This window comes from Ailuropoda melanoleuca, chromosome 11, assembly GCF_002007445.2.
Source record: "Ailuropoda melanoleuca isolate Jingjing chromosome 11, ASM200744v2, whole genome shotgun sequence".
NCBI lineage: Eukaryota > Metazoa > Chordata > Mammalia > Carnivora > Ursidae > Ailuropoda > Ailuropoda melanoleuca.
In genome coordinates this window covers 44,714,252-44,728,239 of record NC_048228.1, presented here as the reverse complement: position 1 = coordinate 44,728,239, position 13,988 = coordinate 44,714,252, and the positions used below count along the sequence as shown (strand labels likewise).

At 40.4% G+C, this 13,988-nt stretch overlaps 1 protein-coding gene across 11 annotated transcripts in view; it reads right to left on the bottom strand.

Annotated features, from left to right (window-relative positions):
• The window catches only part of LIN54 (lin-54 DREAM MuvB core complex component), an 80,342-nt gene that overhangs the window by 53,469 nt on the left and 12,885 nt on the right, over positions 1-13,988 (bottom strand). For 2 of the 11 annotated variants that reach the window (XM_002912467.4, XM_011218865.3), the window contains exon 1: positions 9,747-10,055. The exons of 2 other annotated variants lie outside the window; for them this stretch is intronic. Coding sequence is in view for 5 of the 9 variants with exons in the window: in XM_019794429.2 (XP_019649988.1) it covers positions 11,514-11,580 (67 nt within the window). In the remaining 4 variants the exon portion in view is untranslated. 7 more of the 11 variants (XM_011218845.3, XM_011218858.3, XM_019794429.2 and 4 more) reach the window with 7 other exon arrangements.

Here is a 13,988-nt window from a genome sequence, read left to right as displayed (position 1 = left end):
AATAATAATAATAAAGCAGATTATGAACAAGTCAGAATTGTGATGCTTTTAGCCAAAGGTTATGCAGAACTTCCAACGAAGGAGTCAGTACCATTATCTTTACATATTAAAGAGAGTACATCATGTTCATAGCTGACTAAATAATAATGTTACTTGCCCACGGATCCACAGAAATCTAATCAGCAATTTTCTTCCTTTTTAAAATACAAAACTGCAATACCCATCTGAGATTAAGAGTAACAGACATGAGCACCAAATTATGATTACTATCACTGACAAATATTAATAGTGCCAAAATTAATCATTATTGAATACTTGCTATATACCAATGATGGCATAATTAATCCTCACAATTCTGAGATATTATTATTACCACTCCCCCATTACAGATGAAGAAACTTAGGTTAAGTAATCTGCTCAAGGTCACATAACTAGTAAATGATAGAGCCCAGACTAAAAATCAGGGTATGTTTTATATTACCAAAGTTCGCAATTTTAATCACAAAATTACACTGCCTTAAATTTTTACCAATGTATTTTTAAATGAAGAATAAACCAGTCTATTCCTTTACAGTCAATCCCCTACCCTAGAAATCCCACCCCACATAACCACCGATCCGCGCTATCAGTGTAGTTTTGACTTTTTGCCCATTCTAGCATTTCACATAAATGGAATCATACACTAAGTACTCATGACATAAAAGAATCATGTAAATGTATCTTTATTCCTTCACTTAAGTAGGAATTCTGTTCCCTTTTATTGCTGAGTAATATTTCCTCATACAAATCTACCATGATTTGTTTATCCATTCACTGGTGAATGGATATTTGGAAACTGTTTCCAGTTTGGGACTCTTATAAATAACACCGCTGTGAACATTCAAGTTCAAGTTTGTTATGGATACATATTTTCATATTTTTTGAATAAATACCCAGAAGTGGACTTGCTGGGTCATAAGGTAAATTTATTTTTAACTTTCCACGAAATTGCCAAACTATTTCCCAACATTGTATACACCCACCAGCAATGTGCAAGAGTTCCACCTGCTTCACATCCTCGCTAACAACTGCTATTGTCAGCCATTCTAATGGGTGTGAAGTGGTATCTCATTGTGGTTTTCACTTGCAATGCCCAGATGACTAACAATGCTGAGCATTTTTTCATATATGCAGTGTATTTGTGTATCTTCTTTTGAAAAGTGCCTGTTAAAAATCTTTTCCCTTTTTAAAATCTTTTCCCTTTTTTGTCTTCTTACTGAGCTGGATAAGTTCTTTATATACACTATAAAATCACCAGACACAATAACCTGTAGCTCAAAGGAATCACTAGTGTTTTGAGAGCCCAAAGTACTAGCACTTCTCTATATGCAGCTCTTTCTGATCAGGAGATCCCCTCTGACATTTATGGGAGTTTAAAGTAGGCATGTACTTTGGAAATAGTACACAACAAAGTATGTACAATGGAAACAGTACACAACAACAAAGGGCCCGACCCACAGTGTCACATGAGCTTCCTTTCCCTACTGCAAACCTTGTCCAAGCCCCATCAGTTGCATCTAGCACACTCCAACCCCCCACAGAACAAGCAGGATGATGACTCGGTTGCCAGTATCCAACACAACTCCCTGCTCTCCCCAAAGTTCCCCCAGCATATCTGGGCATGTGGGTACGGCCTTTGGTTCCCCCTTAAGGACAGGGAGATCTTTGCCCAACCTCTATTCATTTTTCTCCTTAAAGTACCTGAAGTCAAGGCGTAGGAGGAGGGAGAAGTCAAGTCACAGAAGGAGATAATGGTCTGGCAGTGCATTTACTTTCAGTTTTAAGTATTCGCGACTCAACAAACTTCTAATATACCCAAAACTCTATATCCTCCGACGCCCTTTCTGGTGTCCTATTTCTGACATCATTATCTCAGCTTTGGGGACTCCTTAACTCAGCAGCTACAGCCACACTGCCTTTCAGCTGGGGCTATGGAGTTGAGTGTACAACAACCAAAGCACCATTTGGGCTCTCAGTTCAGCCCCTCAATATCCATTAAGAGGTAGAACACTGGAAGACTTATTCCCCCTGCCCCTGCCATCCTTGCCTACCACTTGAGTGAGAGCATTCACTACCAGATGCCAGTGTCTCTTCATATCCCCTAACCTAACCCACAAGGCTGTCATCTTCCTCTTTCAGAAAGCTATGTCTCTGTCAGCACTCCATTTTCAAGGCCAAAACTGCCAAGAACTGTGAGGGATCTGAGATTTTAGACCGTCTTTGTAAGCTAACAAACTATCCTGTTACCATTTCACAGATACTGGCAGACCACACTAATAAGTCCTAGGTAGAGACACTGGACTTACTACAGAACATCAAGGAACATGAGCATTGTGTGTGTATGAGTTCTTCCGGCTGCCCTCAAGTCCCACAGGGTAGATACGGAGAGGCCCAGGTAGACACTGTGCAGGCAGGGGGTTTGTATCACAACTCAGAACCCTGAGCTCAGAGAACCTGGTTCATTTATAATGGGCTGAAGCACACCTGCCCTTTTTTCCACAGGAAGATATTATCTTTATTATACTGCACAACAAGCAAATCTGCCCTTGGCTACAGCAGGAATCACTACATCTATCATTCAAGGCTGTATGCTATACAAACATCCTAGAAATGATTATTTAAAAGGACAGTCACTGCCTCACTTGCAAAGACCAATGGAAAACTTATCTCCCAACTGATATCTCTCTACTTATCTCAGCAATCTTTTATAATTCAAGTGTATGGGTCTTGTACATAAATTTATCTCTAAGCGTTTCATGTTTTTTGATGCATTGCAAATGGTCTCTTTTTCCATTTTCCAATTATTTGCTGCTAGTATATACAAATACAACTGGGTTTTTTTCATATGGTCCATGTAGCCTACAACCTAGGTAAACTCACTTATTAATTTTGGTAGCTTTTTGATGTAAGTTCCTTAGGATTTTCTACAAACACAATCCACGTTGTCGGAATATAATATCTGTATTTCTTCTTTTCCAATCAGCATGTCTTTTTTTTCTTTTCTTTGGCTTACTACATTGGCTGGGCCCTACAGTAAAATGTTGAATAAAAGTGATAAGAACAGACATCTTTGCCTTGTTCCCAATCTTACTTGATAGCTGTGGGTTTTTCAAAAATTCCCTTTACCGGGTTGAGGAAGCTTACTTATATTCTAATTTGCAAAGTTGGGTGGGTTTTTTTCCCCAATCATAAATGCATATTTCTACCATATGCTTTTTCTGCAACTATTGAGATAATCACATGGCTTTTCTCTTTTAGCCTTTGAATTATATTGATTTCTTATTATTAAGCCAATTTTGCATTCCTGAAACAAGCCCTACTTAGTCATGATGTATTATACTTTGTATATATTCCTGAATTCTACTGCCTAATATTTTGTTAAGCATTTTTGTCCACACTCACGAAGGATATTCGTGTGTAGTTCCTTTTCTTATAGTGGCTGTCTGGGGATAATGCTCGCCTAATAAAATGTGTTGGGGCATGTTGTTTCCTCCTCAATTTTCAGGAAAAGTCAACATAGAATTGTTACTATTTCTTCCTGAAATGTTTGTCAGAACTCACCAACGAAGCCATCTAGACATAAAACTTTCTGGTTTTTAACCTATAAATTCAACTTCTTTAATAGAGGTAGAGTTGTTCGGGTTATTCAGAAACCTTTGATATTTGACAGTCTGTGTTCTCCAAGGAATTTGTCTATTTCCTCTAAGTTGCCAAATTTGTTAGCATTAAGTTATACATAATATTCTTTTATATTAATGTCTGTAGAAATGTCAACTCTTCATTCCTCATTTTGTAACTTGAATTCTCCTTTTTCCATCAGTTTGGAGATTATCAATTTTATTGATCTTTTCAAAGAACCACTTTGGCTTCACTGATTTTCTCAATTCTTTCTCCAGTTTTTATTTAATTGACTCTTATCTTTATCTCCTTCCTTCTGCTTGCTTTAGGTTTAATTTGTTCTTCTAGAGGCTTAAAATGGAAGCACAGATCAGGGTTTAGTAAACTATAGTCCACAGACCAAATCAGGTTGATAGTCTGTTTATTGCTCTCCAGCTAAGAATGGTTTTTACATTTTTAAACAGCTGAGGGAAAAAAGTATACACATAAACACATACCAGATTTACATGGCCTCCAAAGCCTAAAATATTTGCTATCTGGCTCTTCCCAGAAAAAAAGTATGTCTAAAACCCTCAGTTTAGATCATTGATTTTAAATCTTTTTTCTTTCCTAAAATAAATACTTAACATTAAAAATTTGCCCCAAACCTCCAGCTGCATTCTACTAATGTCATTTTATTTTCAATTTATTATCATTCATTTCAAATGTTTTCTAATATTCCTTGTGATTTTTGTCTTTGACACACAGAAAAATAAAGAAGTGTGCTATTTGGGGATTTTCTACCTTATTACTGATTTCTAATTTACTCCTATTATTGTCAAAGAATGTAATATTCTACAACATTTCCGTCATTTGAAATTTGAGACTTGTTTTATGGCTTAGTATGTGGTGTATCTTGGTGAACACTGCATGTGCACCTGAAAAGAACATGTATTCTACAGTTGCTGAGGGTAGTATTCTACAAATGTCGATTACAGCAAGTTGGTTGATAGCGTAGTTCATATCTTCTATATTACTACATTTTCTTCTATCAATTACTGAGAAAGGCTGTTAAAAACCCCTAAATATGATTGTGGATTTGTCTATTTCTCTCCATCTGTGCTTTTTTTTTGCTTCATATATTTTGAAGCTTGCTATTCAGAATAACGTGTCTTTTTAATTGTCCTGTTAAAAAAGACGAGGAATTACAGGATTAGAGTCTCCCTTGAACTAGGAGTACAGTTCAAACTTCTAAGAAGGAAAGATCTGATTAGTTTGGCCACTCTCTATGTAGTGTCGGGCTGTGCAGAATTCTGGAGCCAGCACACCTCAAAGCCACTGAGCAGACTATGATAACTGCTTTACGATTAGACATCTATATCTGTTTCAATCAGGGTCACATGCAAGGCATGATGGCCTGTGCTAAAAGAAACTCTCAAAAGGAGCTGTGGGCATGGCAGGAAAGGGTTTGGCCATGCAGCTACATGAATCATCACTCTAATTTTATCCCTTAGGAATGGAAGATATGTACTAGCACATGCAACCTCATCATCACTGTGTTGAGGACCACTCCAAGAAAAGAGAGGATTTTCACAAGGCAGTAGGACTGAGGAGCTTTACTTCACCTCATCTTTACATGGATTACCTGGCAAGGTATGGTAGGAAAGAAGACAGAACATATAACATATTCCCCATGGCCTCCAATATTTTTTGCTCCTAAAACAAAGTTCTAAAGGCAAAGTATGATTCTGGTAATCAATACATTGAGTTTTTCCTTCTCACAGTTGAACATGGTGGAAGGGTTCAAATCTACTGAGTGTTAAAGATTCACTGATTTCAGAAAATCTAATGATTTCTATATTTGTCTCAACTGTATTTCATTTTAAGATCTACCTAAAATAGCACCCCCACTCTCATCTCCACTGCCCTAAGCATTTTATCACATTACTCTGGTATTTCCATCACAGCATCTATCACAATCAGTAAGTATCTTTGTTTATAGTCTGATTCTTCCTGCCCTACTTCTTCAGAATGCAAACTCCACAAGGACTGGGACTTGTCTGTCTTCATCACTAGATCCCCTATCTCCAATGCCTAGAACAGAGCTGCCAAATAATAACCTCTCAATATAAACTCGAAGAATTTCGAGTCCGGGGGAAGGGATATCATCTGAAATTCTAGCATTATTTATCAATCCAAGCATTGTTTACCATGATAACTTTGGTTTGTCTCTTTGAGTAAGACAGGTTTATATAATGCTCTGAGACTTCACAACACTTCAAATAAAATAAACTCACAAGGCACAAACTGAGAAACTCCTTTTCAAATAAGTTTTTAAGTACTCAAAATTAGCTTCTAACCAATACTCTCTGCAATTACATTCCATCTTAAATCGACAAGGTTTCCTTAATTTTTAACTAGTTTATGATTTTTATCAGTCATTTAATTAACAAATACTTATTACTTCCCAACTTTGTGAAGGGCATTATGGGTAATTAACCAAAGACCTTGCCCTGAGAAAGCTTACAAATCAACAGAAGAATGGCATGATCACAGTCATACTTTGAGAGGATTAACTTCATCTCAGTGTTTTATTAGACTGGAGGCAGAGACCAGTTTCTTAGAAGGCTATTACAGTAATTAGTTCAAGACAGAGACAAATGGAGGGTCTGACTTAGAACAGTGATCAAAATAAATAAATATAAAATAAAAAATAATGTAAGATAGAAATGGCAAATGCTCTATGCCTTTAAATCTCGTAAGAGTTCCACAAGGAATATTATCAGTGCTAAAACACTGTTACTTTCTTAATTACATGTGAAGGACAACCAGGGTGAACAAACGTTTTTGTTCTCTTTTTTTTCCAAGTGTTTCATTCTTGCATAAAACATTATGAAGTGGTGATCTATCACCATATTACAGATGAGTAATTTGTCAGATTAGACAAAAAATATCTGAGTGTTTAAAAACTATACTTTTGTACCTAGAGCTTACCACCAAACTAATTGGTTAACTACACCATTTGGATTTTAGCTCTGATTTCTAAAATCAAACGTTGACAACTCGAAAATATAGTACATAACCACGTTTCTCAAACTAAACTGGGAGCACTGGACTATTAGCCATGAGTCCTGAGGAGGACCCGAAAAATTTGTATTTTCATTTTGATAATATGTTTTAAACAGTGTATTCTGGATCATCTGAATAACTACCTCATATCCATAATCAATGGTACTAGAAGCAGGGTGGGCTAAAAAAAAAAAAAAAAGCACAGAAGGGTCTTATAAGGTAAATGATATATTTATGCCAAGTGAAAGCCAAACCATCTGTGATTTAAGGAGGAAAGCTCTGCAGCATTCAAATGCAACAAAAGTGGTGTAGGATTTGGGATTATCACAGGATATATAGTATATAGAAAACTGAACACCTTGCCAAGGCAAGCAATGGTATATTTACCATGCAAAGAGTTTGTTTCAGCAAAACAACATCATCCATTACCTTAAATTTAATTTGTTTTACTGGCTTTATAGTTTTGTTCCTATTTCATTTAAAAACCTACTTGTGGTCTATACTTACATAAGAGCAATAAACATAGGCAATTTATATTTATATACATCTAAAAATTAAATATTTTAATAAGACTATTTAGGCCAATATAAGGACTCACAATATTTTTCCCCTTTAAAGGGGGGATATATATATATATATATATATATATATATATATATATATATAAAATTCATGCTTAAGACTAACATGGTGGACAAAACATGGGGATTCAAATAAGAAAGACCCATTTCCAAACGCTGGCTCTTCTAGTTGTTTATCACATAACCCTAAACAGTAATCTCGCTAAACCTCCGTTTACTTGCAGGGTTACTATGAATATAGTTATGTTGTACACTAGAACTCAAATGAAAATTCTTTTCCTCTTTCTCCATCTAAATTAGCTTTTTATGGCATTCGATATTCTATCAAACAACAGGGCTTAAGATCTTGTCATCTTTGATGTCTCTCCATAGAACTATCAATCTGGCATATACCATGCAGATTACACCTTTACAATGTCTCCTTCCCACTGCAACCAAGAATTTCCAAATCTCCAAAGTTTAAAACCTGGTATGGTACTTTTACCTCTATCGCCTCTAACCTACAACACATTCTCCATAACAGCCACAGAATTTAACTCCCTTGAGTGTATCTCTGAGGCTGTTACTCTATTTAAAAATTTTCTGTAACTCTCAAGGCCTTCTGCATTAAAACTCTACCCAATCCATCCTTCCAACTTTACCTCCAAACGATTCCTAAACTGAAAGTGTCCTGAGGCAATGATACTGAGGTATGCCCTATCCCTAGCACAGTATGTGACACATAAGAAATATCCAATAGTAACACTTGAAATGAATACTGAAAATCTATAATGCTCTTCTTCCCCCCAAAAGATGCTAGACTATCTCTAGTGGCATAACTCTTCCTTCATTTCTTTCTAATACACTTCTAATTATTAATAGACAATTGTTCTAACCATAACAATCTGAAAACTGGCCTTTAAAGACAATCACAAAAAAAATCACAAAAAAAGATAATAGTCCTCTGTGATTAAAAGAAAAAGCCAATGAAAAAGCATTTTACTCTCTCTTTATTTTAATTACTTTTTAAATTCTGAGTTTTACTACTAACTTAGAAGCTAGTTGACATGTACCAAATAATTGCAACATAAAAGCTGTAAGAAAAAACAGAACCAAATCCCTACTGGATAATACAAGAACATCAGACAAATGTTTAACAAATACTCATTAAATCTTCTGAGTACCTCCGCAGTTACTTCCCCTAAAATTTTTTTGGTCCCTTATTCTTCTAATAAGTGAAAGCCAAATGTCTAAGCTATATACATACATATACACAAAATATTTCTCCTCTGAATAAAATACATAATGTATGATATTGTATGTCATTCTATGACATCATCTCTTTGTAGGAAACATGGATAAGGGAAATTACTGCTAATCATAAACATTACCAGTGGGCATTTCTTAAATATTCACCTCTCTGTTCAGGCTCATATACTCAATGTCACTGACCCAACCTTCCACTACAAAAGCTGGAAAAACCAGAGGGTCCCAAATTAATGTATAAAAATTTGACTCACATGTAACTTTTCAGTAACACTACTGTTGTGTGCAACCCGACAGACCTCCTGAGGGATCTGTAGCACATCTAAAACATACATCGATCTTTAGGTAACCAAACAAAATTAAACTATGGCCATAAACTATGGTCATAAAGTCAATCAATCCAATGCTCCAGCTCTTTAAACAAAGAGCTCACAAGTCCCGTATTCAGAATAAAACAGAGGTCCCAATTCATCTCTATTAACTTAGTGTCCTCACATCAAGCGCAAACATCAAGCCATCACAACTTCCTTAACAATTAAGGTAAAACTTGTGAGCCAAAATAGAGCTCCCAACCTGTATTTCACTTGGATTATTAAGTCTACATAGTGTAAAATATTCTATAACTTTAGTCTCCAAATTCATGAGATGGATTGGGGGGGCAGGGAATAACATGGATATAAAATATGACTGACAGTATCTCAACTGTTATTTGCCAAACGGCAGGGGCAAACGGGTCACTCTATGGATGACAGAGCCATGAAAGAAAAAGAAAACATTTTTAAACGTTACAAAACTGGTCCATACGCTCAAAAAATGTAAGCATCCACACACAAGTTATAGACTATGATCTAAGACACAGAGCTTAAATGCAGAAAAAATGCCTAAGCTCTGCCTCTCTAAAGAAACATACAACCCTATAAACAACATCATCGAACCAACACCCGCCACAGTGGATGTTTTAAATATTAAGTCAGGAAATCATGGTAAGTGCTAGCGGTTCCTCTAGGCCTCAGCAGCAGCCTTAGGTATAAGAGCAAACTCGAGCCCTCTGAACACTCATAGAATAATGTTGATGTCACTACGAGGCTACTGATTCTTTGCACTCTGGACTAGTCATTCCTTGATCCACAACGCAATTCCTCCCCTCCCCACCAGCCCCCTAAATAAAAGAGATCTCAGTGCTGAGGAGCCCTCGGATACCCCCTTCTCCTCTACCTCCAGCGGCTGCCGCTTTCTCTTCCCTCCGGCTCCGAGGTGGGGGCTCCAGAAGGTCCCGGGCAATTCCGAGCCCGGGCGGTGCTTGTTTTGCCTGTGCACGGTAGCTCCGGCCAGCCGCTTCCTTTCCCAGTTTGCCCGAACTGGAGCGCTACGGGGGGTCGGGGGGCCGGGGAGGGAGCCCGGGTGGCGACGCCGCCGCTGCCGCCGCCTCTGGTATGTCAGGGGCCGGGATTGTATTTCGAAAGATCCGCCATTTTCACCTCGTCATCACCATCACAGCTCAGCAGCTTCCCCGACAGCCCGAGCCCGGGCNCTCAGCAGCTTCCCCGACAGCCCGAGCCCGGGCCGCCGCCGCCGCCGCCGCCAGTAACCTCCCCCTTCCCCCTCCTCCCCTCCCCGGCCCTCCCCTCCGGAGAGGCGCACACCCACATATCCGGGGAAACCTCCCGCCCGCCCCGCCAACCTTCAAATGCACAGGGAGATACAAACGCACACACAACCAACGCCGAGACCTTTCACCCCACAGCGAAAAATGGTGCTCCTACGGGCCCGGCAGCTAGCGAAAGGAAGTCGCTCTACCTGCCGAGTCCCAAGTCCGGCATATTTTTGTTTCGAAGAGCAAAAGCCACACGGAAGGCGGCGTAAGGACAATAAAGAATCCAAATTCTTTCATTTTTAGAAAAGCAACTTGAGACGGATGATGGAATGCGTTTTATTCACTCTGCTCATTTCAGATACTAAAAACATGATAAAGACCTTTAATGTCATTCACCAACTCTGACGTTTTTCTCCACTGTCAGCACTACTTTGACAGAACGACCCATTTCCATATGCATGTCTGATCTCTGACACATTGTAAATTACAGGCACTGAGCCTCATGCTGATAATGTGGTCAAAACTAGATTTTTAAAATAAAGTTCTAGACTATTTTCCTCTTCACTTAATTTCACCTGATCATTTCTGTCCCTGAACACTGTGACTTCCAATTTGTCATTGGTTTAAGATGTCAAAGCCCAAATAGGCTTAAAATGTATTGATCCTACTCATGAATGAACAATTTCTAACATACAGAAAATATACCTCTAAACTAAAATTATTTACCAAACGTTTTTAAGATCTGTCACCTAATGAAAAAAAATCCACTACAGATATATTTGTGCGATACAGACAAAATAAATAGCTTGCTTTAGAACAAGACCTCAGTTACCCATCTTTCCCACCAGCTTACTCTCATTATGCGGTTTAATAACTAAAAAAGAATATAAGCATTTTTTTAATCATCTAAGAAATAACACAAAACCATAAGCTTCAGGGCTTGCGACAAGACCAGAATTAAAAAACAAAAACCCAAACTGGTTATCTTTGTTAATTTCAGAAAGCTTTGGTAATCGCGCATTCAAATGCTGAATTCTAAATCCACCACCGAACTACAATATAAACTCTGAAAGACCCACCTGGAATGATCAAATTAAGGTTGAAAACAGGGTCACTATACTGCCTTTTTTAAAAGTTAGTCTACGAAGAGTGAGGTGGAAGTTGAAAAAGCCATTTCATTTCCTTACCTTTCTTGAATGACAACTCCATATAAAAGCCAGTAAATTCAGGCTTTAAACAAGTGCTATCTACCACCCAGCCCAAACGCTCTTTATCTACGCAGGCTGCTCCAGCCTGAGAGTCTCAAGTGTTCCCTGTTTCTTCATCTTTAAACTTTATCCCCCCCTCCCCACTTACAACCATCCATCCGCACTCTGCTTGGTGTTTACCGTTGCTTGGCCAAGCTAAGTCCCGGCCCGCTCCCTTTCCCCGTGCACCTCGGGGACATGATGACATTTAGATGGTGGGCTTCGAGAGGAAAACGGACACACACGAAGAAAAGATCATACAAAGGGGCGTAGGAAGAACGGGGCGGCGGGCAGCAAGGAAAGGAGGGGCTGGTACAAAATGACACAGCAGCAAAACCGGTTCCCAGAAACCCAGGGCCGACATAGTCGGCTTCTCCGGCCACGCAAGGTGCGTGTCAACAGCCGCCGGAACCCTTCCTCCCGACTGCCGGGAAGGGCGGGCGGGCGGCCCAGCTCCGGCCCTGCCGGGTGACAGCCGCCTTCCCGGGTACCGGCGGGAAGAGGCCGAGCCGGGAGGATCCTCCCGCCCCCTGCGGCCCGAGGAAGAGGCGCGGCGGCCCCCAGCCCGCAGGTTCCCGCTCTCCGCCACGACTCACTAGCCTGGGCTCCCAGAGGGGGCGGTCCGGCGCCCTCCGCCTGCTCCACCACCCGCAGCGGGGGCCAGCGTCCCCTTCCCGCCTGCCCGCCCAGATGTCCCCACCCCCGGGGGTGACACTCACCAAAGCCGGCGGCGCCGCCGCCTGCTCCTCTCGCCGCGCTCCCTGGGCTCCCAGCAGCAGCGGCGGCGGCGGCGCCTCCGAGACACAGACCCGGGTTTGTTCAAAATCACGCGCCCAGCGCCATTCCACCGCCGCATCCCATAATACGCTGGGCCCTCCCCGCCCGCGCGCCCCTCTCCGCCCGCCCCTCTCCGCCCGCCCCTCTCCTCCACAGGCCCCGCCTTCCCGGCTGGCTTCCTTCGCCCCGCCCCTTCCGCGGCGCCTTGCCCCTCCCCTTGGCAACCCGAGCCATGCGTCATTCCGCAAGGCGCGGGAGTACGCTCCAGCTCCACGTGACTCTTAGCGGGCGCTCCTTCAAAGCTTTCGCAGGGGAAGTGCCATCCCACCGAAGCTGGGAGGGGGAAAACCGGGTTGCGCCTGCAGTCGAGAGAGAGAGCTTCATCTTCTTGTTTTCCTTGTTAGGAAGTTCGTGCGGTAGGTGCGACTTCCAGCAAACTGCCAATGTTTGATGTGCTTGGGTAATCAATATTCACAAACGCCCTCTTTGTTTTTAGGCATTAATTTTGCAGGGATCGCTAAAAAGTCCCGGGGAGACCACGCAGAGTTTAACTTATTTTGAAAGGGCCTTTTTGCAATTTGTAGCTAAGACTAACACAATCAAAATTATTTGCATTTAGTCACCTTTTCCTTCTTTTGTTTTCCCCGCTGCCCTTTATTATAAAATAAGAAAAGATAGCCAAATGTGGAGTCAGTTAACTGCTGTGTGAGACAAGAACTACAAAGACGAAACAAAAAATACAAAAGAGGGCAGTGTCAAATGGTGTAGTACAGTCTATAACTGCCAACGGAGCACGGAGGACAAACAAGTCAACGTGAGAGACTGTGGCCAAGAACCAAAATGGACCAGGTGAGACTTCTGCTGTAGTGGAAGCAATTGCTTTGGAATCAAGCAGTCCCCGTTTTAAATTCTGGCACTTCACACATTAGTGTATAGCCATTTATCAAGTTCTTTTTCCCATTTAAAAAGTAAAAATCCCAGGATTTTGAGGGTTAAGTGAAGTGAGAGGTGTCAAGGAGCTACACAGTTCCCACCTCAAATGTTAGTTCTGTTCTGCAAAAATCAACACCACCCATATCTCCCATGGCAAACTCAGTGGCAAGGCAAGTGGCATTAAATTAGAAAAGGCTTGGAAGCCGGAGGGTCTGTTGCCTGTGCAAAGAAAGGGAGAAATCTGAAAGATACACAGGCTTTGTTGGGGATCAGTAGGTGAGTACAGTTTATGAGGAGCCTTGAGAGCTGGTGGACACCTCTAGAAGGAAGAAGGGAGTTGAGATGGAGTATCAGACCCTGGCTGAATTCTAGGGAAACTATCCCCAAAAGGGAGAAAATTTCTCAGTTTATTCCACAAGGCTAGCATAACCCTAATATCAAAACCCAAGACAAACAATACCCAAAGAAAGAGAGGAATTCTTCTGTTCTATGACTTTGTTGCAAAGAAAACGGAGTATTAAAATATCAAAAACAGTGGTGTGGTAATAGAATTCACACCATGACAAAATATGGTTTATTCCAAGAATGGTGGTTTAACACTAAGAAATCTCAGGTTATTTATTAAAGGAGAAAAGCCAAATGATATTCTCTAAGGATGCATTGTATAACATTCAACAGCCATTTCTGAAATTTAAAAATTCATGGTAAACTAGAAATAAAAGAACATTCTTTAAATGGATCAAGATAATCATCAGAAAACAACAGTAACATCAGACCTTAGAGTGAAATGAGGAAAGCATTCACATTAAAGTCAGGGACCCGGCAAGGATGGAGAACTATAGCAGCTATTACTTAACGTTTTCTAGGTGTCCTAGCTAAATATAATTAAACAAGGAAAAAGAAAAT